Here is a 26,885-nt window from a genome sequence, read left to right as displayed (position 1 = left end):
CACACAGTGATTGACAGCGGATCCAGCGACGGATCCGCTGGCCAATCACTGTGCCTTCACTCACAGGGACGTGCTTTCATAGGATGAAAGCACGTCCCTGTAGGAAAGCGGCACCACTAATGGTGCCGCTTTCCCATGTTATTTCAATGGGCTTTTCCAGCCCATTGCTAGGGCCCGCCTGCGCCCGCCCCCCGCTCCCCATACCGTTCCCAATCACTACGGGAGGCACCACGATCGGTGCCTCCCAAACTGATTTTCACAAAGGTAAAATAATAAAGAAGATACTTATGTGTCATAAGTATCTTCTTTGTATTATTTTACTCATTAATGACAGGGGAGGCACTGCCTCCCCTGCCTCCCCTGACTGCACGTCCCTGTGGTCCGGGCTCTGCAGTGTTCAGTACACACAGCTCTCTCAGGTGTGCCTAACATGAGCAGCACGCGGCCAGTGTGTGACTGCAGCAGCCTCTGGGCTGGATGGGAATGCAGGGAGCTATTGGCTGAGTGCTGTAGGAACGACTCTCTCAGCCAATCAGTGCCCCTAACATTGGGCCTAATTCAGATCCGATCACTGCTACAGCGATCAGCGATGCCCTTCCTGTAGTGCGCACGCAGAGCGGCCTCACTGATGCGCACGCAGAGCGGCCTCACTGATGCGATTGCCAAGCAGAGGTGTTTACGGGACGGGAGGCGGCGTGCCAACAGCATTAGAACCCCGTTGGTGGGTGCGGTCCAGACAACGCAGACTGTTGCGGGGGTGGGCCGCGGTGGCTGCATGATGTCACACACAGCCGCTGCGACCCAAAACATAACGGGTAGCCACCTGCCAGTGCAGCTAGGCTGTGCAGGTAGGGAGCTACTCACCTGGTGCGAAAGCATCACTGCCGTGCGATACTTTGCACCTGTGCAGGGGGGTTAGTGCTTGACATGCAGGGCGGACTTTACTTGTGCTGGGTGTTCCCCCACATGTCAGAGAAACTGATCGCAGATGTGCTGACCGCAAAGTTCCCACCATTGGCTACAATGGAGCGCATAGGCGCTACATTGTATCTGTGCCGTGTGCTGCCTGACAGACACTACAGGAGCACACAGCCAATCAGGAGAGTGCCACGACGTGGCGCTCCCTGATTGGCTGAAGGGACCCTCCTTGACAGGAGACAGGGGGCGGTCCTGGCAGTCGGGGAAAGGGGTCCCATGTGTAAACATGGGACCCCTTTCAGTGCGTGGTCGGGTTTCCGTTTTATTATTTTGCCAAGTACGTGGATTATTCAAAGGTCTGATTCTACACTGGATTATGTGAGTATAATTTTTTTCACAGGTTCCCCAAGGATTCTACATGGAGAAGAGGACCGAGCCTCGTGGGAACATAGGTAAGTATGTGTGTATGGAGGTGTGCATGTATGTAATAAACTTATACTTTCACGGTATGTGTGTCCTGTTTTTTTGGGGGTATTTTTTTAGTAGTAGTACTACAGGTACCAGCGGGCCCGGTTTTCCACCGCATGCTGGTACTTGTGGTTCTCCAAGTACCAGCTTGCGGGGGAGGCTTGCTGGGACTTGTAGTACTGCTACTAAAAACAATATTCATATTTTTTCACAAGGCTATCAGCCCCCCATCCGCCGCCCTTGGATGGGGGGGACAGCCTCGGGCTTCACCCCTGGCCCTTGGGTGGCTGGAGGTGGGGGACCCCTTGATTTAAGGGGTTCCCACTCCTCCAGGGTACCCCGGCCAGGGGTGACTAGTTGGGTATGTAATGCCAGGGCCGCAGGGACCAGTATTAAAGTGTCCCCCGGCTGTGGCATTATGTACCTGGCTAGTGGAGCCCGGTGCTGTTTTCAAAAATACGGGGGACCCCTACGCTTTTTGTCCCCCGTATTTTTGGAACCAGGACCAGGCGCAGAGCCCGGTGCTGGTTGATTAAATATGGGGGAACCCCTGTCATTTTTCCCCCCATATTTTTTCAACCAGGACCGGCTCAAAGAGCCCGAGGCTGGTTGTGCTTAGGAGGGGGACCCCACGCAATTTTTTTCAGATTTTTTAAGACTTTAATCAACTTTTTAAGGTACACAATGAAGCCCTGCACTGATCTCACAGATCCGGCCGGGATTCCTTGTGTTTTGTCAGGCAGTGTTTTACTCATCACTCCCGTAAAACACTGCCTGATATTACGAATCACATCGACATCGGAAAAAACGATTGTGCAAAACTCGGCAGCTTAGTGAATGATCGTATCAGGATTAAAAAAGTTGCAGTAAAATGCACCCGATACCATTCGAGTTCAAACACCCTTCAAAACGGCCAAAACACGAATCTTTGTAAATATACCCCCTGGTGATTATACACCCTATATTATTATTATTATCCTTTATTTATATGGCACCACAAGGGTTCCGCAGCGCCCAATTACAGAGTACATAAATAATCAACATCAGCAGATGACACTGGAATAAGTATCAGGTGGCAGAAAACTGATGGATGTGGTACAGTTGAAGATTATTAAAGTAAGACAAAGGATAAGCACATGAGGGAAGAGGGCCCTGCTCGTGAGAGCTTACAATCTTAAAGGGAGGGGTAGACAGACATGGGTGACACAGATGGGGTACATAGAGAACGTGGAACAGAGGGTTAGGATGAGATTTGGCTGGGTTTGGTAAAGAAGTGGACCCCCTGAAAGAACAAGTCAATACTTAACATTGCAACATTTTACTGGGCTATGCAGGAGAAAATTAAAAATAGGGGAAAATAAAATTAAAAAAAAGAATCGATAACTTCTACCACTTTCAAAAAGGTCAATGGAAGCTGAAATAATGGACAACTACCTCATGGAAGCCAGATACAGTATACCAAACAGTACTTAGCAAAGTTAGGAATGAGTGCTTATGAAATACAGTAACATTTTGTCATAATATTTCAGAAACTGCATGGCTGGTCTCTTGCACTCTTTTGCTCTAATACACCACCTGCTTTAGGATTTATATTCAAAAACGTCAGTCTTCTTGGAAAGTGGTTTGTTCCTTTGTAAGGGAAAGAGAACAAACGTTCTCAAACAACGGTTTCTCAATTTCTTTTTCCTCTGGGAAGGGATTGTGGATTCGCAGGAATATCTGAGCATTTCTGTAATCAGAAAGCAGAGACTTTCTACAAATGTTTACGAATAATTCCAGTGATTTTGTCATTTTCTTCCAGTGATTTGGACCAATAATAATATTGATTAGAACAAATAATTCCTGTGATTTTGTCATTTTCTTCCAGTGATTTGGACCAATAATACCATTGATTAGAACGAATAATTCCTGTGATATTGAGGTGTTTGTGTCGCTTAGCTTAGCCGTCCAGCGACCACAGTGCACCTCCTTTTCTCTTTTCTTTGCATCTTGTGCTGTTTGGGGACTATTTTTTTAAGTGCCATCCTGTTTGACACTGTAGTGCCACTCCTAGATGGGCCAGGTGTTTGTGCCGCCCTCTTGGGTCGCTTAGCTTAGTCATCCAGCGACCTCGGTGCAAATTTTAGGACTAAAAATAATATTGTGAGGTGTTCAGAATAGACTGGAAATGAGTGGAAATTATGGTTATTGAGGTTAATAATACTATGGGTTCAAAATTACCCCCAAATTCTATGATTTAAGTAGTGATGAGCGGGTTCGGTTCCTCGGAATCCGAACCCCCCCGAACTTCAGCTTTTTTACACGGGTCCGAGGCAGACTCGGATCTTCCCGCCTTGCTCGGTTAACCCGAGCGCGCCCGAACGTCATCATCCCGCTGTCGGATTCTCGCGAGGCTCGGATTCTATCGCGAGACTCGGATTCTATATAAGGAGCCGCGCGTCGCCGCCATTTTCACACGTGCATTGAGATTGATAGGGAGAGGACGTGGCTGGCGTCCTCTCCGTTTAGAATAGAAATAGATAGAGAGTGAGAGTGAGACACTTGATTTACTGGAGCTTAGGAGTACTCAGAGAGTGCAGAGTTTACTAGTGACTGACCAGTGACCACCAGTGCAGTTTTATTATTATTTAATATAATCCGTTCTCTGCCTGAAAAAAAACGATACACAGTGACACAGTATACCATATCTGTGCTCAGCCTCAGTGTGCTGCATCATCTATGTATATCTGACTGTGCTGAGTGCTCACTGCTCACACAGCTTAATTGTGGGGGAGACTGGGGAGCAGTTATAGCAGGAGTACATTAACAGTGCACACTTTTGCTGCCAGAGTGCCACTGCCAGTGTGACTGACCAGTGACCACTGACCACCAGTATATTGTGATTGTCTGCCTGAAAAAGTTAAACACTCGTCGTGTGGTGTTTTTATTCTATAAACGCATTCTGCTGACAGTGTCCAGCAGGTCCGTCATTATATAATATATACCTGTCCGGCTGCAGTAGTGATATATATATATATTTTATATCATTATCATCCAGTCTATATTAGCAGCAGACGCAGTATGGTAGTCCACGGCTGTAGCTACCTCTGTGTCGGCAGTCGCTCGTCCATCCATAATTGTATACCACCTACCTGTGGTGTTTTTTTTTTTCTATCTTCTTGATACTAGTAGCTTACTTTAGGAGTCTGCAGTGCTGACAGTGTCCATCAGGTCCGTCATTATATAATATATACCTGTCCGGCTGCAGTAGTGTTATATATACATATTTTTATATCATTATCATCCAGTCTATATTAGCAGCAGACGCAGTACGGTAGTCCACGGCTGTAGCTACCTCTGTGTCGGCAGTCGCTCGTCCATCCATAATTGTATACCACCTACCTGTTGTGTTTTTTTTTTCTATCTTCTTGATACTAGTAGCTTACTTTAGGAGTCTGCACTGTGCAGTGCTGACAGTGTCCAGCAGGTCCGTCATTATATAATATATACCTGTCCGGCTGCAGTAGTGATATATATATATATTTTATATCATTATCATCCAGTCTATATTAGCAGCAGACGCAGTACGGTAGTCCACGGCTGTAGCTACCTCTGTGTCGGCAGTCGCTCGTTCATCCATAATTGTATACCACCTACCTGTGGTGTTTTGTTTTTTTTCTATCTTCTTGATACTAGTAGCTTACTTTAGGAGTCTGCAGTGCTGACAGTGTCCAGCAGGTCCGTCATTATATAATATATACCTGTCCGGCTGCAGTAGTGATATATATATATTTTTTATATCATTATCATCCAGTCTATATTAGCAGCAGACGCAGTACGGTAGTCCACGGCTGTAGCTACCTCTGTGTCGGCAGTCGCTCGTCCATCCATAATTGTATACCACCTACCTGTTGTGTTTTTTTTTCTTTCTATCTTCTTGATACTAGTAGCTTACTTTAGGAGTCTGCAGTGCTGACAGTGTCCAGCAGGTCCGTCATTATATAATATATACCTGTCCGGCTGCAGTAGTGATATATATATATATTTTTATATCATTATCATCCAGTCTATATTAGCAGCAGACGCAGTACGGTAGTCCACGGCTGTAGCTACCTCTGTGTCAGCAGTCGCTCGTCCATCCATAATTGTATACCACCTACCTGTTGTGTTTTTTTTTTTCTATCTTCTTGATACTAGTAGCTTACTTTAGGAGTCTGCAGTGCTGACAGTGTCCAGCAGGTCCGTCATTATATAATATATACCTGTCCGGCTGCAGTAGTGATATATATATATTTTTTATATCATTATCATCCAGTCTATATTAGCAGCAGACGCAGTACGGTAGTCCACAGCTGTAGCTACCTCTGTGTCGGCAGTCGCTCGTCCATCCATAATTGTATACCACCTACCTGTTGTGTTCTTTTTTCTATCTTCTTGATACTAGTAGCTTACTTTAGGAGTCTGCAGTGCTGACAGTGTCCAGCAGGTCCGTCATTATATAATATATACCTGTCCGGCTGCAGTAGTGATATATATATATTTTTTATATCACTATCATCCAGTCTATATTAGCAGCAGACGCAGTACGGTAGTCCACGGCTGTAGCTACCTCTGTGTCGGCAGTCGCTCGTCCATCCATAATTGTATACCACCTACCTGTTGTGTTTTTTTTTTCTATCTTCTTGATACTAGTAGCTTACTTTAGGAGTCTGCAGTACTGACAGTGTCCAGCAGGTCCGTCATTATATAATATATACCTGTCCGTCTGCAGTAGTGATATATATATATTTTTTATATCATTATCATCCAGTCTATATTAGCAGCAGACGCAGTACGGTAGTCCACGGCTGTAGCTACCTCTGTGTCGGCAGTCGCTCGTCCATCCATAATTGTATACCACCTACCTGTGGTGTTTTTTTTTTCTATCTTCTTGATACTAGTAGCTTACTTTAGGAGTCTGCAGTGCTGACAGTGTCCAGCAGGTCCGTCATTATATAATATATACCTGTCCGGCTGCAGTAGTGATATATATATTTTTTTTATATCATTATCATCCAGTCTATATTAGCAGCAGACGCAGTACGGTAGTCCACGGCTGTAGCTACCTCTGTGTCGGCAGTCGCTCGTCCATCCATAATTGTATACCACCTACCTGTTGTGTTTTTTTTTCTTTCTATCTTCTTGATACTAGTAGCTTACTTTAGGAGTCTGCAGTGCTGACAGTGTCCAGCAGGTCCGTCATTATATAATATATACCTGTCCGGCTACAGTAGTGATATATATATATTTTTTATATCATTATCATCCAGTCTATATTAGCAGCAGACGCAGTACGGTAGTCCACGGCTGTAGCTACCTCTGTGTCGGCAGTCGCTCGTCCATCCATAAGTATACTAGTATCCATCCATCTCCATTGTTTACCTGAGGTGCCTTTTAGTTGTGCCTATTAAAATATGGAGAACAAAAATGTTGAGGTTCCAAAAATAGGGAAAGATCAAGATCGACTTCCACCTCGTGCTGAAGCTGCTGCCACTAGTCATGGCCGAGACGATGAAATGCCATCAACGTCGTCTGCCAAGGCCGATGCCCAATGTCATAGTACAGAGCATGTAAAATCCAAAACACCAAATATCAGTAAAAAAAGGACTCAAAAATCTAAAATAAAATTGTCGGAGGAGAAGCGTAAACTTGCCAATATGCCATTTACCACACGGAGTGGCAAGGAACGGCTGAGGCCCTGGCCTATGTTCATGGCTAGTGGTTCAGCTTCACATGAGGATGGAAGCACTCAGCCTCTCGCTAGAAAAATTAAAAGACTCAAGCTGGCAAAAGCACAGCAAAGAACTGTGCGTTCTTCGAAATCACAAATCCACAAGGAGAGTCCAATTGTGTCGTTTGCGATGCCAGACCTTCCCAACACTGGACGTGAAGAGCATGCGCCTTCCACCATTTGCACGCCCCCTGCAAGTGCTGGAAGGAGCACCCGCAGTCCAGTTCCTGATAGTCAGATTGAAGATGTCAGTGTTGAAGTACACCAGGATGAGGAGGATATGGGTGTTGCTGGCGCTGGGGAGGAAATTGACCAGGAGGATTCTGATGGTGAGGTGGTTTGTTTAAGTCAGGCACCCGGGGAGACACCTGTTGTCCGTGGGAGGAATAGGGCCTTGACATGCCTGGTGAAAATACCAAAAAAATCAGCTCTTCGGTGTGGAAGTATTTCAACAGAAATGCGGACAACATTTGTCAAGCCGTGTGTTGCCTTTGTCAAGCTGTAATAAGTAGGGGTAAGGACGTTAACCACCTCGGAACATCCTCCCTTATACGTCACCTGCAGCGCATTCATCATAAGTCAGTGACAAGTTCAAAAACTTTGGGCGACAGCGGAAGCAGTCCACTGACCAGTAAATCCCTTCCTCTTGTAACCAAGCTCACGCAAACCACCCCACCAACTCCCTCAGTGTCAATTTCCTCCTTCCCCAGGAATGCCAATAGTCCTGCAGGCCATGTCACTGGCAATTCTGACGAGTCCTCTCCTGCCTGGGATTCCTCCGATGCATCCTTGCGTGTAACGCCTACTGCTGCTGGCGCTGCTGTTGTTGCTGCTGGGAGTCGATGGTCATCCCAGAGGGGAAGTCGTAAGACCACTTTTACTACTTCCACCAAGCAATTGACTGTCCAACAGTCCTTTGCGAGGAAGATGAAATATCACAGCAGTCATCCTGCTGCAAAGCGGATAACTGAGGCCTTGGCATCCTGGGCGGTGAGAAACGTGGTTCCGGTATCCATCATTACTGCAGAGCCAACTAGAGACTTGTTGGAGGTACTGTGTCCCCGGTACCAAATACCATCTAGGTTCCATTTCTCTAGGCAGGCAATACCGAAAATGTACACAGACCTCAGAAAAAGACTCACCAGTGTCCTAAAAAATGCAGTTGTACCCAATGTCCACTTAACCACGGACATGTGGACAAGTGGAGCAGGGCAGGCTCAGGACTATATGACTGTGACAGCCCACTGGGTAGATGTATGGACTCCCGCCGCAAGAACAGCAGCGGCGGCACCAGTAGCAGCATCTCGCAAACGCCAACTCTTTCCTAGGCAGGCTACGCTTTGTATCACCGCTTTCCAGAATACGCACACAGCTGAAAACCTCTTACGGCAACTGAGGAAGATCATCGCGGAATGGCTTACCCCAATTGGACTCTCCTGTGGATTTGTGGCATCGGACAACGCCAGCAATATTGTGTGTGCATTAAATCTGGGCAAATTCCAGCACGTCCCATGTTTTGCACATACCTTGAATTTGGTGGTGCAGAATTATTTAAAAAACGAGAGGGGCGTGCAAGAGATGCTGTCGGTGGCCAGAAGAATTGCGGGACACTTTCGGCGTACAGGCACCACGTACAGAAGACTGGAGCACCACCAAAAACGCCTGAACCTGCCCTGCCATCATCTGAAGCAAGAAGTGGTAACGAGGTGGAATTCAACCCTCTATATGCTTCAGAGGTTGGAGGAGCAGCAAAAGGCCATTCAAGCCTATACAACTGAGCACGATATAGGAGGTGGAATGCACCTGTCTCAAGCGCAGTGGAGAATGATTTCAACGTTGTGCAAGGTTCTGCAACCTTTTGAACTTGCCACACGTGAAGTCAGTTCAGACACTGCCAGCCTGAGTCAGGTCATTCCCCTCATCAGGCTTTTGCAGAAGAAGCTGGAGACATTGAAGGAGGAGCTAACACAGCGATTCCGCTAGGCATGTGGGACTTGTGGATGGAGCCCTTAATTCGCTTAACAAGGATTCACGGGTGGTCAATCTGTTGAAATCAGAGCACTACATTTTGGCCACCGTGCTCGATCCTAGATTTAAAACCTACCTTGGATCTCTCTTTCCGGCAGACACAAGTCTGCTGGGGTTCAAAGAACTGCTGGTGACAAAATTGTCAAGTCAAGCGGAACGCGACCTGTCAACATCTCCTCCTTCACATTCTCCCGCAACTGGGGGTGCGAGGAAAAGGCTCAGAATTCCGAGCCCACCCGCTGGCGGTGATGCAGGGCAGTCTGGAGCGACTGCTGATGCTGACATCTGGTCCGGACTGAAGGACCTGACAATGATTACGGACATGTCGTCTACTGTCACTGCATATGATTCTCTCCCCATTGAAAGAATGGTGGAGGATTATATGAGTGACCGCATCCAAGTAGGCACGTCAGACAGTCCGTACTTATACTTGCAGGAAAAAGAGGCAATTTGGAGGCCCTTGCACAAACTAGCTTTATTCTACCTAAGTTGCCCTCCCACAAGTGTGTACTCCGAAAGAGTGTTTAGTGCCGCCGCTCACCTTGTCAGCAATCGGCGTACGAGGTTACATCCAGAAAATGTGGAGAAGATGATGTTCATTAAAATGAATTATAATCAATTCCTCCGTGGAGACATTCACCAGCAGCAATTGCCTCCACAAAGTACACAGGGAGCTGAGATGGTGGATTCCAGTGGGGACGAATTGATAATCTGTGAGGAGGGGGATGTACACGGTGATATATCGGAGGATGATGATGAGGTGGACATCTTGCCTCTGTAGAGCCAGTTTGTGCAAGGAGAGATTAATTGCTTCTTTTTTGGTGGGGTTCCAAACCAACCCGTCATTTCAGTCACAGTCGTGTGGCAGACCCTGTCACTGAAATGATGGGTTGGTTAAAGTGTGCATGTCCTGTTTATACAACATAAGGGTGGGTGGGAGGGCCCAAGGACAATTCCATCTTGCACCTCTTTTTTCTTTCATTTTTCTTTGCGTCATGTGCTGTTTGGGGAGTAGTTTTTGGAAGGGCCATCCTGCGTGACACTGCAGTGCCACTCCTAGATGGGCCAGGTGTTTGTGTCGGCCACTTGGGTCGCTTATCTTAGTCACACAGCTACCTCATTGCGCATCTTTTTTTTCTTCTTTGCGTCATGTGCTGTTTGGGGAGTAGTTTTTTGAAGGGCCATCCTGCGTGACACTGCAGTGCCACTCCTAGATGGGCCAGGTGTTTGTGTCGGCCACTAGGGTCGCTTAGCTTAGTCACACAGCTACCTCATTGCGCCTCTTTTTTTTCTTCTTTGCGTCATGTGCTGTTTGGGGAGTAGTTTTTGGAAGGGCCATCCTGCGTGACACTGCAGTGCCACTCCTAGATGGGCCAGGTGTTTGTGTCGGCCACTTGGGTCGCTTATCTTAGTCACACAGCTACCTCATTGCGCCTCTTTTTTTCTTTGCGTCATGTGCTGTTTGGGGGGTGTTTTTTGGAAGGGCCATCCTGCGTGACACTGCAGTGCCACTCCTAGATGGGCCAGGTGTTTGTGTCGGCCACTAGGGTCGCTTAGCTTAGTCACACAGCTACCTCATTGCGCCTCTTTTTTTCTTTGCGTCATGTGCTGTTTGGGGGGTGTTTTTTGGAAGGGCCATCCTGCGTGACACTGCAGTGCCACTCCTAGATGGGCCAGGTGTTTGTGTCGGCCACTAGGGTCGCTTAGCTTACTCACACAGCTACCTCATTGCGCCTCTTTTTTTTCTTCTTTGCGTCATGTGCTGTTTGGGGAGTAGTTTTTGGAAGGGCCATCCTGCGTGACACTGCAGTGCCACTCCTAGATGGGCCAGGTGTTTGTGTCGGCCACTTGGGTCGCTTATCTTAGTCACACAGCTACCTCATTGCGCCTCTTTTTTTCTTTGCGTCATGTGCTGTTTGGGGGGTGTTTTTTGGAAGGGCCATCCTGCGTGACACTGCAGTGCCACTCCTAGATGGGCCAGGTGTTTGTGTCGGCCACTTGGGTCGCTTATCTTAGTCACACAGCTACCTCATTGCGCCTCTTTTTTTCTTTGCGTCATGTGCTGTTTGGGGGGTGTTTTTTGGAAGGGCCATCCTGCGTGACACTGCAGTGCCACTCCTAGATGGGCCAGGTGTTTGTGTCGGCCACTAGGGTCGCTTATCTTAGTCACACAGCTACCTCATTGCGCATCTTTTTTTTCTTCTTTGCGTCATGTGCTGTTTGGGGAGTAGTTTTTTGAAGGGCCATCCTGCGTGACACTGCAGTGCCACTCCTAGATGGGCCAGGTGTTTGTGTCGGCCACTAGGGTCGCTTAGCTTAGTCACACAGCTACCTCATTGCGCCTCTTTTTTTCTTTGCGTCATGTGCTGTTTGGGGGGTGTTTTTTGGAAGGGCCATCCTGCGTGACACTGCAGTGCCACTCCTGGATGGGCCAGGTGTTTGTGTCGGCCACTTGGGTCGCTTAGCTTAGCCACACAGCTACCTCATTGCACCTCTTTTTTTCTTTGCGTCATGTGCTGTTTGGGGAGTAGTTTTTTGAAGGGCCATCCTGCGTGACACTGCAGTGCCACTCCTAGATGGGCCAGGTGTTTGTGTCGGCCACTTGGGTCGCTGAGCTTAGTCATCCAGCGACCTCGGTGCAAATTTTAGGACTAAAAATAATATTGTGAGGTGTGAGGTGTTCAGAATAGACTGAAAATGAGTGGAAATTATGGTTATTGAGGTTAATAATACTTTGGGATCAAAATGACCCCCAAATTCTATGATTTAAGCTGTTTTTTAGGGTTTTTTGAAAAAAACACCCGAATCCAAAACACACCCGAATCCGACAAAAAAAATTCGGTGAGGTTTTGCCAAAACGCGTTCGAACCCAAAACACGGCCGCGGAACCGAACCCAAAACCAAAACACAAAACCCGAAAAATTTCCGGTGCTCATCACTGGATTTAAGCTGTTTTTGAGGGTTTTTTTAAAAAAACACCCGAATCCAAAACACACCCGAATCCGACAAAAAATTTTCAGGGAGGTTTTGCCAAAACGCGTCCGAATCCAAAACACGGCCGCGGAACCGAATCCAAAACCAAAACACAAAACCCGAAAAATTTCCGGTGCACATCTCTAGTTATAATGTACCTGTTGAAGTAATGTTTTATGACTAGTTAACAACTATAAATCATGCTACACCCGGATTAACAACGTAAATATTTAAATGTTATAACCTTCAATATCATTTTCAATCAGAAATTTATCCAATCCTGTTTTAAATGCATTTACAGAGTCCGCCATTATCACCTTCCCTGGCAGGGAATTCCAAATCCTTATTGCCCTAACTGTAAAGAACCCTTTCCTCCGTTGTGTATGGAATTTTCTCTCCTCCAGCCTCAGCGAGTGCCAACATGTCCTAAACAGTGTTCTTTTAATAAATAATACCTCTGATAACTCTTTGTAATGCCCCTTTACATATTTGAAGATATTAATAATGTCTCCTCTTAGATGCCTCTTTTCCAGTGTATACATATTCAACTTATTAAGCCTTTCTTCGTAATCCAGTCCTTCTAGCCCTTTAATCAATTTAGTAGCTCGCCTTTGAACCCTTTCGAGTTCACCGATATCTTTTTTATACAGTGGTGCCCAAAACCGAACACAATATTCCAGGTGCGGACGTACCAATGCCTTATACAGCGGCAGTATTACATCATCGTCCCTTGTCTCAATTCCCCGTTTTATGCACGCTAGCACCTTACTTGCCTTCATTACTGCACTTTGACATTGTGTACGGTTATTAAGCCTATTATCAATGAGTACCTCCAAATCTTTTTCCAATACTGTTACCCCTAGACTTTTAGATGCCCAGAGTTCAAGTTTAGACAAATCATTCTGCAGAGACAGTTGTATATTAGATGGAGCCAAAGTAAACAAAGTGGACATGGTATATACAGTAGATCTAAAGGGACTTATGAGCACAAGTGCACCAAGCAAACAGGATGGATGGTGAGCAAGCCCCTTGAGTCAAATATATAGCGAGAGAGAGCACTCTATTTACTAATATATAATAGAGAGACATACTTGCCTACTCTCCCGGAATGGGCGGGAGGCTCACGAAAATCGTGTGACGCCCCCCCCCCCCCCCATCATAGCCACTCCCCCTGCTGTATAATGCCGGTAATCACTGCATTACAGAGCAGGGGCGTGGCTTAAATGATGTGCCGTGATAACCCCATCCTCGTTCCACCCCGCTCCACCTCCGCCCCGCCCCCTATGCACGTCATAGCCCTGCCCCGCTCCCCTGCTGAGCCGACCTGGCTGCTCTCTCCCAGTGAGAGCAGCCAGGATGTCGGCATGTATGTAGAGAGAGCATTATTGTGACCGACATACAATACAGAGTGTATCTGAAGTAACTGACATACAAAACTGAAAGCATACTGGTAACCGCTATACATAACCAAAGTTACAAGGCAGGGACCAATTCTCTGGCGGCTTTGCAATGAAGATCCCCCAAGTCTATGGGACATAGTGCAGCCACCAAATCTCTGGTACTGGCACAAAGAAGATGAATATAAGATTACTCACTCCTCCTTTGGGACCTCCCAACACTCTGGGTGGTATTCAATTCTTTCCGCCCCCATTCCACACCCATTCTATTTCTGCTGACGGGCATGGTATCATCAGTTCAGCTCCCTACCGCCAGGGTAGCGAGGCGGCCAACCCTTTATGTAGCTAAACCGGATTACTATGGGTGCAATATGCACAATAACAGGGATCACTTTAGAAAGGATATTGGGTGTGATATATAATTTGAATACCGCCCTCTGAATGGCAGGCTGTATCCACCAATCAAAGCACTTGGTTAGCTACTGCCAGGCTACCGGTAATGGTATTCCAAATAATTGCATTTTACAGAAGGAACAATACTGGGACAGAAAAAAACAAAAAACAAGGACACGCATTAAATGTTGTACCTGCGAAGGGATTGAGGGAAGACTGCTAAGTATATTCCTTGTGACAGCGCTAATGGATTCTGAGTAGCAATGATCTAATAATAGCTTGTACTGTATGCCAGCTACTATTAGATCCAGATTACACAGGATCTCTTCAGGCTCTGCACTGTATAATCTTCATCACATCACGCTCTGCAACATATCTGACATCAGATCGGCTCTGTGTTGTGTTAATGTCATTAGATTTAAGATAAATGTTCCTTTTCAGGAACAGCTCCCCATTCGCAATGAGATGTGCACCTTTCTGGCTCCTTAGGGTAATATTGTTTGTTTTCCCTATTCCCCTGGCCATGCTTTCTCACCCAATCACCATTTTTTGTTGTTATGACTTGGCTAAAAAAGGAAATGTGTATGTAACAAACAGTGCCGTAACTAGGTGTGTGCGCTGTGTGCCTTGCACACAGCGCACTTGTGATAAGAGCGCATGATGCCCCTTGACCCCCGACTGGCCTCCCTTGTGTAGTGTGCAAGTGACAGCGGGTTTACTCCTGTAAACTCCAGCGCTGTAACGCTGCAAAGTGTAGCCAATGTGTTACAGCGCTGCAACATCGGAGAGGACCTGGTTCTCAGCTTGAGCTCGGAGACGGAGTTTGGGGTGGAGGGAGAGGCGACTGCTGCTGCTGTTGTTGCTGCTCCAGCACTCTGAACAGCCTGGATCTTCCTGTGGTACAGCTCATCATGTCATGTATGGTAACAGGTAAGTATAATTCTCTATCTCTCTCTCTCTCACTTTCTCAAAGGGGGACTCTGCTGCCGTAATGTGTAAAAACAGGACGATGTCTGCCGTAATGTGTAAAAAGGGGACGCTGTCTGCCGTAATGTGTAAAAACAGGACGCTGTCTGCCGTAATGTGTAAAAAGGGGACGCTGTCTGCCGTAATGTGTAAAAAGGGGACGCTGTCTGCCGTAATGTGTAAAAAGGGGACGCTGTGTGCCGTAATGTGTAAAAAGGGGACAATGTCTGCCGTAATGTGTAATAAGGGGACGCTGTCTGCCGTAATGTGTAAAAAGGGGACGCTGCCTGCCGTAATGTGTAAAAAGGGGACGCTGTCTGCCGTACTGTGTAAAAAGGGGACGCTGCCTGCCGTTATGTGTAAAAAGGGGACGCTGTCTGCCGTAATGTGTAAAAAGGGGACGCTGCCTGCCGTAATGTGTAATAAGGGGACGCTGTCTGCCGTAATGTGTAAAAAGGGGACGCTGCCTGCCGTTATGTGTAAAAAGGGGACGCTGTCTGCCGTAATGTGTAAAAACAGGACGCTGTCTGCCGTAATGTGTAAAAAGGGGACGCTGTCTGCCGTAATGTGTAAAAAACGGACGCTGTCTGCTGTAATGTGTAAAAAGGGGACGCTGTGTGCCGTATTGTGTAAAAAGGGGACAATGTCTACCGTAATGTGTAATAAGGGGACGCTGTCTGCCGTAATGTGTAAAAAGGGGACGCTGTCTGCCGCAATGTGTACTAAGGGGACGCTGTCTGCCGCAATGTGTAAAAAGGGGACGCTGTCTGCCGTAATGTGTAAAAACAGGACGCTGTCTGCCGTAATGTGTAAAAAGGGGACGCTGTCTGCCGTAATGTGTAAAAAACGGACGCTGTCTGCTGTAATGTGTAAAAAGGGGACGCTGTGTGCCGTATTGTGTAAAAAGGGGACAATGTCTACCGTAATGTGTAATAAGGGGACGCTGTCTGCCGTAATGTGTAAAAAGGGGACGCTGTCTGCCGCAATGTGTACTAAGGGGACGCTGTCTGCCGCAATGTGTAAAAAGGGGGACGCTGTCTGCCGCAATGTGTAAAAAGAGGGCGCTGTCTGCCGTAATGTGTAAAAAGGGGGACGCTGTCTGCTGTAATGTGTAAAAAAGGGACACTGTCTGCCGTAATGTGTAATAAGGGGACGCTGTCTGCCGTAATGTGTAAAAGGGGCACTACCTGGTGTAGTGGCGCTACTGTGCAGCGTAATTGGAATAATGGAGACAACTGTGCACCGTAGTATGAATTGGTATTATTTTGTGACCACGCCCTTTCCCCATGAGGCCACGCCCCTATATTTTTTCGCACGCCTGCGGCGCGCGCTGCCCCTGTCTTGCATGGGGGTGGGTTGGGGGCGCCAACGCTGTTTCTTGCACACAGCGCTAAAATGCCTAGTTACGGCACTGGTAACAAAGCTAAAAACGTGCTGCCTCCTGCGCTGCTCAATCTGTTCTGTTTTACCTCCCCAAGAATGGGAGCCATACACTTTATCTATATGTTCTCTCCAGCATAATCAAAGGGTATGCATTCAGAATATCGATAGCAGATATTTTACCGATTTTAGGGTTAGATTTAGGCTGTGAATAGTGGAAGCAGCAATGATCGCAGTAATATGGTCGTGCAACGTGAGGAATCACGCGTTCCCATACTTGTCTACTCTCCCGGAAAGGCTGGGATGCTCCCGAAAATTGGGTGGCACTCCCGCCCCCCAGGGAAGTGGGCAACTCTCCCGCTAGCCACTTAACCCCCCCCACCGCATCCCTGCCCCCCCAAGCTCACCTCATCCCCCGACTTCCCTCAACTGCACGGTAACCTGTCAGACAGAAGGGGGCAGGGAGATGACGCGATTTGAGCAGTAATATAGGCATTGTAAAGCAGACGGCGGGACTACTATGACGTGATCGTGTCACCACGCCCCCGTTCCGCCTCCTCCATGCCCCCTCCCGGAAGAAGCTGCCCAAATGTAGGCAAGTATGTGCATTCCTGGTTGCATTAGTGATCCGTGCAGGCAGGGGCGGATTGGGAACAAAAAGCAGCCCTGGAAAAATTTGTACTAGTGGCCCCACATGGGCAGCACCAGAGGTGTAAGGTCTAGCCATGGGCTATGGCAGCAGCACCCTCCCCCCAAGACTTTCCAGATAGTGGGCATGTCCAGCATCAAGGGGGAAGTTAAAAAGAAATAAAATTACATATTATGAGCACATTATATGATACACCTTCAGAATTTAGGAAACTATATAATTCTTTAGAATGATATATTTTCTTGCTTATTACACCAACCGTATCCCAATCACTATTCACTCAATCTTATATGTCAGCCAAGCAGGCAGACAGAGCATACACTAGATCATCTGCAATCACAGGCTAAGTGGCAAAGTAATTTTCATATATGCAATTAATTTTGCATCTTATTCATTATGTCTATAAAAAGGACCACATGTCCTCAAACAAAACAGGCCCCATGGGTGCGGCCCACCGGGAATCTTCCCTGTGAACCCTATGGCCAATCCGCCTCTGCGTGCAGGACTCAACATCGAATCATCTGCAACATCCTCAGCCGAGCCGTCAGCATGACCCTTGGGGTCGTGCAAGCTGGCTGCCACCAAGAGGCCATGAAATCTTCATCCTCTGATGGCCCCCAAACGCCCCACCACCACCAAACGGTAACAGACTGTCAATCACTGACATTCTGGTGCCGTACTGCAACCAACATCGTAGACTTGTACCGCACATGCAATACTCATCTCGCCAATGGACAGCCGCATATTAGGCATGTCGACTAGCGTCATTCACAATGCCGACATTCTGGCATTGTTGACATTCTGAATGTCAACATTTTGTACCACACCCATATGCGCTAAAGACAAATTATATGTAGATTACCTTTAGTTTTTTTTTAACTGTAATAGCATTTTATTAAATTCGTTCATGCTTGTTAAACAATACTAAATAATAAGACATTACCTTTCTGTTCCATTGATAGTCCATGAAACAAAAAGTGATTTTCAAATTCAAGGCAAGTATTTTCGGGAGCACAATATCTTGTGCAATTATCTTTATCTGCTAAAACTAACATCAAATGTTTTTGAATCTCAAGGGTAAATCTGATTCATGTTTCTCTTGCGGAGATTCAGCAGATTAAACTTTGTGTTTGAATAATATGGTTTTGTTGCACAATATCCTTTTTAGCCAAGTCTCTTCTACTTAACGTGCATGAAAGAATACTTTATTTTCATTCACTATCAATGAAATTGATTTGCTAAACTAATTTAAGTATGGGGATGAGGGTGATGTGACTAGCTCTGGGCCAATCTGAGACAATTTGATGACTGATTTTTGCTGATAATGAGCAAAAAGGGTAAATCAGGCATGTAATACATCACTGTTCTACAAATGTTTGCTTCATCACACAAACTGCTGTTAGACATTCAACAGCCTCACTCAGCTACACATACAGTGCCGGACTGGGTTGTGAAGGGCCCACCGGGGTGATGATGTAGTAGGGCCCATGTTGAATATTGCCCTTTGAATCCTGGCCAGTCCACCTTACAGGGTTCTGGTATGAATGGACGACCATGTTAAGGTCATTAGGTCGACCACTATTGGTCAACATAGACATGGTCAACATGGACTAATAGTCGACACATGAAAATGGTCGACATGGGGCAAGTGGACTCATGAAAAGGGTGACTTTTTTTTTTACTGTTTTTGGTGCCATTTGTTTCGTAACATGACCAGGAACCCCAATTAGTGTACCGCGTACCCTTGCATGGCGAGCAAGTTCCCAATTGTAGTCCACGTGGATGGTAAAGTATAAAAAAGTTAAAAATAGGTTGTTGTTTCTTTAAAAGCCATGTCGACCTTTTCATGTGTCGACATGTCCTGCGGCACCCATTTTCACGTGTTGACCATATGTCCATGTTGACCACATAAATGTCAACCAATACTGGTTGACCTAATGACTGTCGACTTTAACATAGTCGACCATCCAAACTGATACCCACCTTACAGACAGTAATCAATTTTAGGAGAATTGCCTGCTCTCTTGATGGTCCAGATCCATGAATAGCCCTGAGATAACTAAGTGCACCTGTGAGCTTACAGTATATGTATAATATGTCTTTCTTTCTGCGGAGTTAAATTGTTTTGTCTGGTTGCTGTGGTTAACAGACACTTCTGTACAATCTTGGGACTGCCTGGCCCAAACCCCCTACTTCTAGAAAATTCCAGCCAGAAAACTGCTACTTCGATTCACAGAACCTCCTACAAAAGCTATTTCTACGGTCATGGTAATAAAACAAAAAACACATAAACACATTTCTTGGCCATACAGTATATTCACTTTATGAGAGATATGTATTAAGGGAGGAATTTTTCTGTCAGCATGGTTTGGTGCTTTCTGGAGAACTGCACACAAACTGTACAAATAAGACTCCACAAGATAAATATTCTTGTCAGCTATGGTAGGGAAAATGAAACGGTGATCCAGACAAATCCTTGTCCCAGATTTATCAAGCCTTGGAGAGTGATAAATTGCTCGGTGATAACCAGCTCCTAACTGTCACTTTCCAAACACAGCCTGTGACATGGGAGTAAGGAACGGATTGGCTGGCAGTTTATCACCGTGCCATTTATCACTTTCCGCCGTGAGGTAAATGGCTAAGGGAGCAGTGACTTGAACAAGAGCCATATTTACACACACTATACAGTATGAGCCACAGGGTTCATGTGGTAGAGTAACCATAATAACCCTTTAATTTGGGACACCTATGATTTATACAGGTTCTGTGGCTGGCTAAACTCTAGCCTCAATTTCACCTGGTTTAGCCAGCCACAAAAATCATATGTGTCCCAGATTAAAGGGATATTATGGTCACCCTACATGTGGGCATTATACACAGGTGCAGCACAGAGATGTTCAGAAAATATAGACAGGGGAGGCACTGCCTCACCTGCCATAGACTTTTTACTTCAGAGTTTTGACTATAAAAATGTTAAAGAATAATACTAAGAACATATTTCTATAATATATTCTTTTTCATATATTTTATGTAGTCAGAACTCTGGCATATACGTTAGTATGACTGGAAGTCCCTGCTTCACCTCACCGCACGTCACTGCTGGAAAGACTAGAGGCATGAGGCTGGAAAGATAGAGGAAGGAAGCTGAGGAGACTCAAGGAGCAAGAGATTGAAAAGACAGGGATAGGAGGATGGAAAGACACAGGTAGATGGAGGCTGGAGGGGACACATGGGGGCAGGAGGCTGGAGAAACACAGGTAGCTGGAGAGAACATAGGGGGCAGGAGATGACACAGGGGGCACACATCTGAACCTCTGTTGTATGGCATTAGTTATATTTCTATACAAACAGGCATCTTCTGGACCATGTGATCTCATATGTGAATAGTAAATACCAACTGAAGACTGTCTGCCCAGGGAGAATTAATTCCCCCTTTGGAGCATGCAGTGCCATGAAGCATAGTGGTTTAAAAAAAAAAAAATTTGGGGAAGGGACATAGCCACACCTCCCAGATTTGGCCACGTCTGTATTTTTGCCAGAACAAAGGTGGCAACCCTATTTGTAAAGTGTCAGAAAACTTGCAACTCAAGATGACCAATGTTCAGTGTTATTATCATAAATATTTCTTGTACTAAACCTATTCCACCATGCAAAAAAGAATGACATTTACAATGCCTTGTTTGTCATGTTTCCTTGCAGGAGAACATTCATTCTAAAAGACAGGTAAGTGGAAAAGTTGCAACCCATCAGCTTCTACCTAACATTTTATACACTGTACTTTATAAGTGCTACCTTGATGCTGCTTGGTTGCTCCAGGCAACTTCTTCACTCTATGGGGTATAACAACCAATCAGATTCCAGATATTGGGCCAGATGCATCATCGCTTGGAAAGTGATAAAATGGAGAGTGAAAAAGTGCCAGCCAATCAGCTCCTAACTGCCATTTTTCAAACAGGGCCTGTGACATGGCAGTTAGGACCTGATTGGCTGGTACTTTTTCCTTCTCCATTTTATCACTCTCCAAGTGATGATGCATCTAGCCCACTATCTTCTAGAACGTGCTAGATAACTGAGAAGTAGAATCTGATTGGTTGCAATGGGCAACACCCCATCTTAAATAAAATTCCCATCTTAGTAAATGTACCCCTATGTCAGATATTGTTGCTGAATAACAAAGTTTAATATATAAATCATACTTGCCTACGTTATAAATGTGGGTGTCAGCTGGAGGGGAGGGGGGTGTACTATAAGCGTCATTAGGGCCAAACTACCACAGTTGTCAAGGGATCGGAACATAATGGCTCCGTCCACTCAGCATGGACCTGGATTCCCAGCATTACTCTACCTATCTTGCCCATTTCAGTATGAAGTAGACAGGATCCGAGGTACTTCCTGCAAATTCGGGAATCTCTCTGTGACATTGGGAGAGTAGGTAAGTAGGATACTGTAAAAACATATCCAACAATGAAATGAAGATACAATTTACCTCATGCAACTTATGTTTTTGCAGCTTTTGTTGAACTATAATACAATAAAACTTCCAGATCATTCAGCTAGTTTCTCTAGTATAGTAGCCTACCTATGGCTCAGCTGTCCACAAAGTAATAAAGGACCTTATTCAGAGAGGAACGCATATCGCTGCATACGCAGCCAGATCTGTGTTCATCTCACATGCTGGGGGCCGCCCAGCACAGGGCAAGGCTGCCCAGCATGTGTAGCGCTGCCTCCTGATGCGTCCGCAATTAGAATGTGGATGCATTGGAACTAAGGTCAGACGCCATTTTGTTTATCGGAGCAGCTGCATGTTACGCCACACAGCTGTCCCATAAATGATCCCGCCCCGCCCCAGTTCATTACGCCCCCTCCCCCCCCCCCAATGCCACATAGCTGCTTCACGAACGCCCGCCGCTGTCATTCACATCGGGGATGCGGCCACAATGTGTAAGTCTGCACAGCTGCAATGCGGCTTCTGCGCATGCACAGTTTGCCTCCACCGGCAAACTGAACTGCGGGCCGCATTAGCGGCAGGGTCTGAATGACCCCAAAAATACTGTACTGTATAAGGGCAACTTCAAACATGACGTCACATTCAGTCACATGCAAACCAACCATATAAACGTTACGCCTTCAAATGAAAATAACTGTTTTTTGGGCTAAGGGATTTATTTATTTAAAGGCTGAGATACAGCCCCTTTCCGGGGGAAAGAGCTTCTCTTAATGCAGTGGTTACTAAACTTTTTGGAATCATGGCGCCCTAGAGTATAAAAAAATTTCATGGCATGCTTAGGCCAAAAGTTTCTTCTTGAGAAATTTAGAAAAAAATATTAAATTAAGTATTGTGTTTATATGTCATCCTTAGGTTCAGTTATGTGGTGAGGGACCAGATTTGCTTCTGTTTGTTCCCATATTTCATGATAAGAGCCAAAAGCACTGGTTTTGTCTATTACATTGACCGTAAATAATTTGAATTGGTCTTGGACCACCAAACCAGGCCCCCCTGCAAGTAACTTGAGACACCCCAGGGTGCCACAGCACACAGTTTGGAAACCATTGTCTTAATGTGTCACAAATTTCCAAGAGGTAAACCGTGGGGAAATCAGTGATTTATCCTGTGGTAATTCACTTTGTAGCACTTAACACTGTACCCACAGACCTTATTAGGGACAGTGGCTACACTTCAGGGCCCCATACACTACAACGATATGTCTGAGGCTGAAGTCGGAGGCGATTTCCCTTGAACTCTCCCGGGAGTGGTTCCATACGATTCCATACGATTTGGTACATTTTGCATGTGATATATCGTATGCAATCCCAGACATGCCTGCGGTAACCGACATATCACGAGTGCAGCACTAATGATCTAGGGAAGCCGATCCGACCCTCATGGAAACACATTCAAAATACCCATTTTCACCCGATATATCGGCCCGAATGTCTGAAATTGGATGAAATCGGGCATTATCGTTCTAGTGTATGGGGCCCTTTAGTTTAACAAATGGCGACTGCAAGCTAGCTCCAATGGGATGTATGGCAATGGAAACCACCGTTATTTAGCAAGAATGCATCCTCTTAACCCTTTGTCCCCAGTGTTAGGCTGCCGGGCAGAATATTACCCACACTGCGTGCAAGGTATTTTACTGTGGAGAAGCAACATTCTGCTAAACTGCTAAAGAGATAAAGTGGAGAAGTTTCCAGTAGCAACCAGATCAGACTGTGCTAGACAACCTCTGTACTTTATCTATTTAGCAGGTTTGATACGTATCCCTCTCTGTATTGCTGCGACATAGAGTGTCGGACTGGGGCGTGAAGGGCCCACCGGTGGAATGCTGTGGTAGGGGCCCATGCACATCGGTGTGGCCAGCCTCCAGTGGGGGTGTGGCTAGCTACTACAGAGTCCTTATACTGCACAGGACTACGGTGCATTTTCTGGTCCCCTTTAGAAATATAGATACTGTAATAAATACTGCTAATGCATTCATGATAATGTGCCAGATTAACAACAGCAACACACTCTAGAAAGTAGACCATAGTCCTGTGCAGCATAATGTAACAAAATATTATGTATATTTCTAGTGCACAATCTACAGTCTGATCCCTAGAGGAGGGGGTGGGCCCAAAGGCAGTAGGGCCCACCGGGGGTTTCCCCTGTACCCTTTGTGGGCCAGTCCGACCCTGGTGACATATAATAACTGATACCGCAGGGTCTTATTAAAAAGATGCAATACATTCAGTAACAGAGTGCCACCCCATGCAGGAACAGCAGAAGTACCCACTGAATCTATATTTCTGAGCTGAAGTCGGTCCCAGCGCACTCTCTCATTCTGTGATTCGATGTGGATACAGATCACAGAACAGCAGAAGTGACAGGAAATTAAGACCTAGCTCTCTTGCTTCACCAGTACTATTTGGATTACTTATTTTCATCTTACTTTTTTCACTTCATCATTGTTTCAATATATACACTTTTTTCATTCAAGAAATCAGCTCAGCATGTGTACAGCCATATACACAAAATACAATTTATATTTAATAACTATGTGCTGGATTTAATGTTATATACCAGTACCAGAACATACTCACCTACAGTCAGACTGCACTGAGTGCGCCCAATCTCGTCCGATCTTGGAAGCTACACACTGCAGGGCCTGGTCAGTACCTAGGAGGGAGACCACCAGGGAATACCAGGTACCGTAGGTATTTTTGTTCACCTTCACAATGGCTGCAGCCCATCCTTTCCAGACACAATTCTCAGTATAGACACTATTGGAATCACGCTGAGCCAACGTGAGCGAACAATTCCCATAATTAATTTCCTATTAAAAGGTTGATTGACCATGATTGTGCTTTAGGAATTGCATATTTTCGCTTATCAATATATTATCGCCTAGGATTAAAGTATTTGTGCGTATATCTATATATATTGTCTGCTTCCTTCCTCCCCCCCTTTTTTCTTAGTGTATACCAAATAAAAGTTATATTTTAATTAAATCAAATTCTCATAACAATATTATTATTTTTTCAAGAGTGCCCTGGAAAAGACACATAGTTCTTTTTGGGCCCTTCTCCTTCAGAAAGGGTCATATTCTATTTCTTATTAAAAAGACCCCTTAATCTAGAGAATGGAGAAAAAATATCTGTTCTTTTGCTGTGATAAAATACGGTCTTGGCTGACAGTCACTGTCAAACTGATGAAGTCCAACCTCCTTTTCTAAAATCAGATAGGAATGTAATAATAGGTAGTTTCAAACTGAATCCCTGTTGAGGGCATTTGTTATCCAGGAAAACAGACTGACAGAGTGGTAACATAATAGGTACATTAGGTTTGCATCATTAAACAGAGGTAAATGTATTAAAATTAGGATAGATAGATAGATAGATAGATAGATAGATAGATAGATAGATAGATAGATAGATAGATAGATAGATAGATAGATAGCGCACCCTCATGTTTCATCCACAAACAGACCTGGAAATCAGTGTTCACTTACCAGAAACACTAAAAGCCGCTTTGGGCCAGTGGCGAGCTTTGTTCACCACACTATTATATTCCCCTTCGGGTGGTGACGTGGACTACCACCTGAGCTTTGGTCGGGATTCAGACTGGCGGCAGTTTGCCGGGTGTCGGGATTCCAGCGTCGGCAACCGCCGGGATCCCGACAGCCGGTAAATTAACTGCATCTCATTCACACTTGCAAAGTTTAATGACATTAACAACCTTGCTTAATTTCTATGGCTCGATACTGCAAGCAGCTGATGGTTAATATGTAACAGTCCAACTTACCTGGTACTCTAATAGATCTGTGTTACACCCAAATCCTACCTGACCTTAACTTTCTGTACCCTCCATATAATGTGGAATCTGGCAGGGTGTGCTGGGACATGTTGTTTCACAAAAACTATAGGGTTACAGTTTGCTAAACCTGCATTGATATATGTCTATTTTTATGAAGTATATCATAGTACTGCAGCTTGATTAATTGGTGCATGGCCTTTTAACACTGTAGAGAAAATAAACTCTATAAAATAAATTATTACATGGCTTTTTAAGACTGCAGAATTAATAAACTATAAAATAAATTGCAGCATCGCTGTTTAAGACTGTAAAAAAAATGTTTTGTCAAATAAATTGTTGCAGGGCTTTTCGAGACCCTCTTGTGTATCAATGCCTATTTATCTATAGATTGTAAACTTGCGAGCAGGGCCCTCTGACCTCCAAGTCTGTAAATTATTACCCAGTCTTGTTTTATTAATGTTCTAATCCCAATTGTAAAGCGCAACAGACTATGCGGGTGCTATATACAGTAAATAATAATAATAATAATAATAATAATAGTAATAATAATATGAAAAATAAATAAGTGCATGACTGTTTAAGGATGGAGAATGAATAAACTGTATAAAATGAATGATTGCATGGCTTTGTAGAGTACTGCACATGATACACAGAAGTACTGACACCTTTTATTTGCCTCTGATTATTACATACAGTATAAGAGCTGCAGTGCTGTGCACTGGGTACTCACAGGGTGACTGTGGTGTTAGGCAGCAGAGTAGGCTGTAAAGTTTCCACCAGCTCCCCTCCACTGCAGACCACTTTGACGTGGATGAGTTTCTGCCTCCCCAGCCCCTTGGACCGCTCCACATCGCATAGGCAGCTGTCAGTGATGAGGTCCGGGCAGTTCCTGCTGTCATGCAAGCTGCCTGCACGGGCTGATACCAGAGAGCAGCAGAGCAGCAGCAGCAGCTGAGTACAATCCATGCTAGGACATCTTCAGGCATCCAGGATATATGTTATCTAAATAAGTGACAGGAGGCATGCATGGCTGTCTCCAAGCTCTCTCAATATACTGTAATGATAGTTTCACATATAATGATGCCACCGTCCTGCATTCAGCTGCCAGGGAAACAAGTGGCTTGTGAGGGAAAGTTTATCAGAACTGCAGTGCAGGGGGGAAAGTTGTAACCGGAAAGTGTGTGAGGCTCTGTGTGCCTGTCAGCTGCTGCACACTCCTCCATGCCTCATTCACCTCCTCCCTTCCCCATCACTACTGTGTCCTGAGTCCCACCTACTCCTACATCATTGCTCTGTAGACTACTATCTCATATACAGCATCTTATAGTTACATGAAGCTTATTATTACTCTGACCTGTGTCTGCTGTTACTGCATCACACTAACCAACTGCTTCTTATTCCTGCAGACATCTCTGGAAAGCAGAATTGTAAAAATGTCTCTATGAAATACAAGCAAAACTACAGTAAATCTTGTGTGATACAGTACATTAGATTAGAACATACAGTATTCATGCAGCAAATCAATCACATTTGGAGTTGTGTATTATGTTACAGTTTTGTTTATGCCTTTAGTAAGAAATGTTAACAGTAATCATAAAAATGATTGTGAATATTGTCATGTACATTTGGGTATATTTATTATGAATTCATACCCTCCAACGTTTTACACAT

The 26,885-nt window shown here is 45.3% G+C and overlaps 1 protein-coding gene and 1 pseudogene across 1 annotated transcript in view; one reads left to right on the top strand and one right to left on the bottom strand.

The window, feature by feature from the left end:
• The window catches only part of ADGRA1 (adhesion G protein-coupled receptor A1), a 1,405,372-nt gene extending 1,378,980 nt beyond the window's left edge, over positions 1-26,392 (bottom strand). The window contains exon 1 of the mRNA XM_063962017.1: positions 25,945-26,392. Coding sequence (XP_063818087.1) covers positions 25,945-26,180 — 236 coding nt within the window. The 5' untranslated portion in view covers positions 26,181-26,392. The remainder of the gene's footprint in view (positions 1-25,944) is intronic.
• Positions 24,000-24,118, top strand: LOC134897211 (5S ribosomal RNA; annotated as a pseudogene).
• Positions 26,393-26,885: the final 493 nt, after the last annotated feature.

The sequence above is a fragment of the Pseudophryne corroboree genome, chromosome 3 (assembly GCF_028390025.1).
Source record: "Pseudophryne corroboree isolate aPseCor3 chromosome 3, aPseCor3.hap2, whole genome shotgun sequence".
Taxonomy (NCBI): Eukaryota; Metazoa; Chordata; class Amphibia; order Anura; family Myobatrachidae; genus Pseudophryne; species Pseudophryne corroboree.
This window is presented reverse-complemented; position numbering and strand designations above follow the sequence as displayed.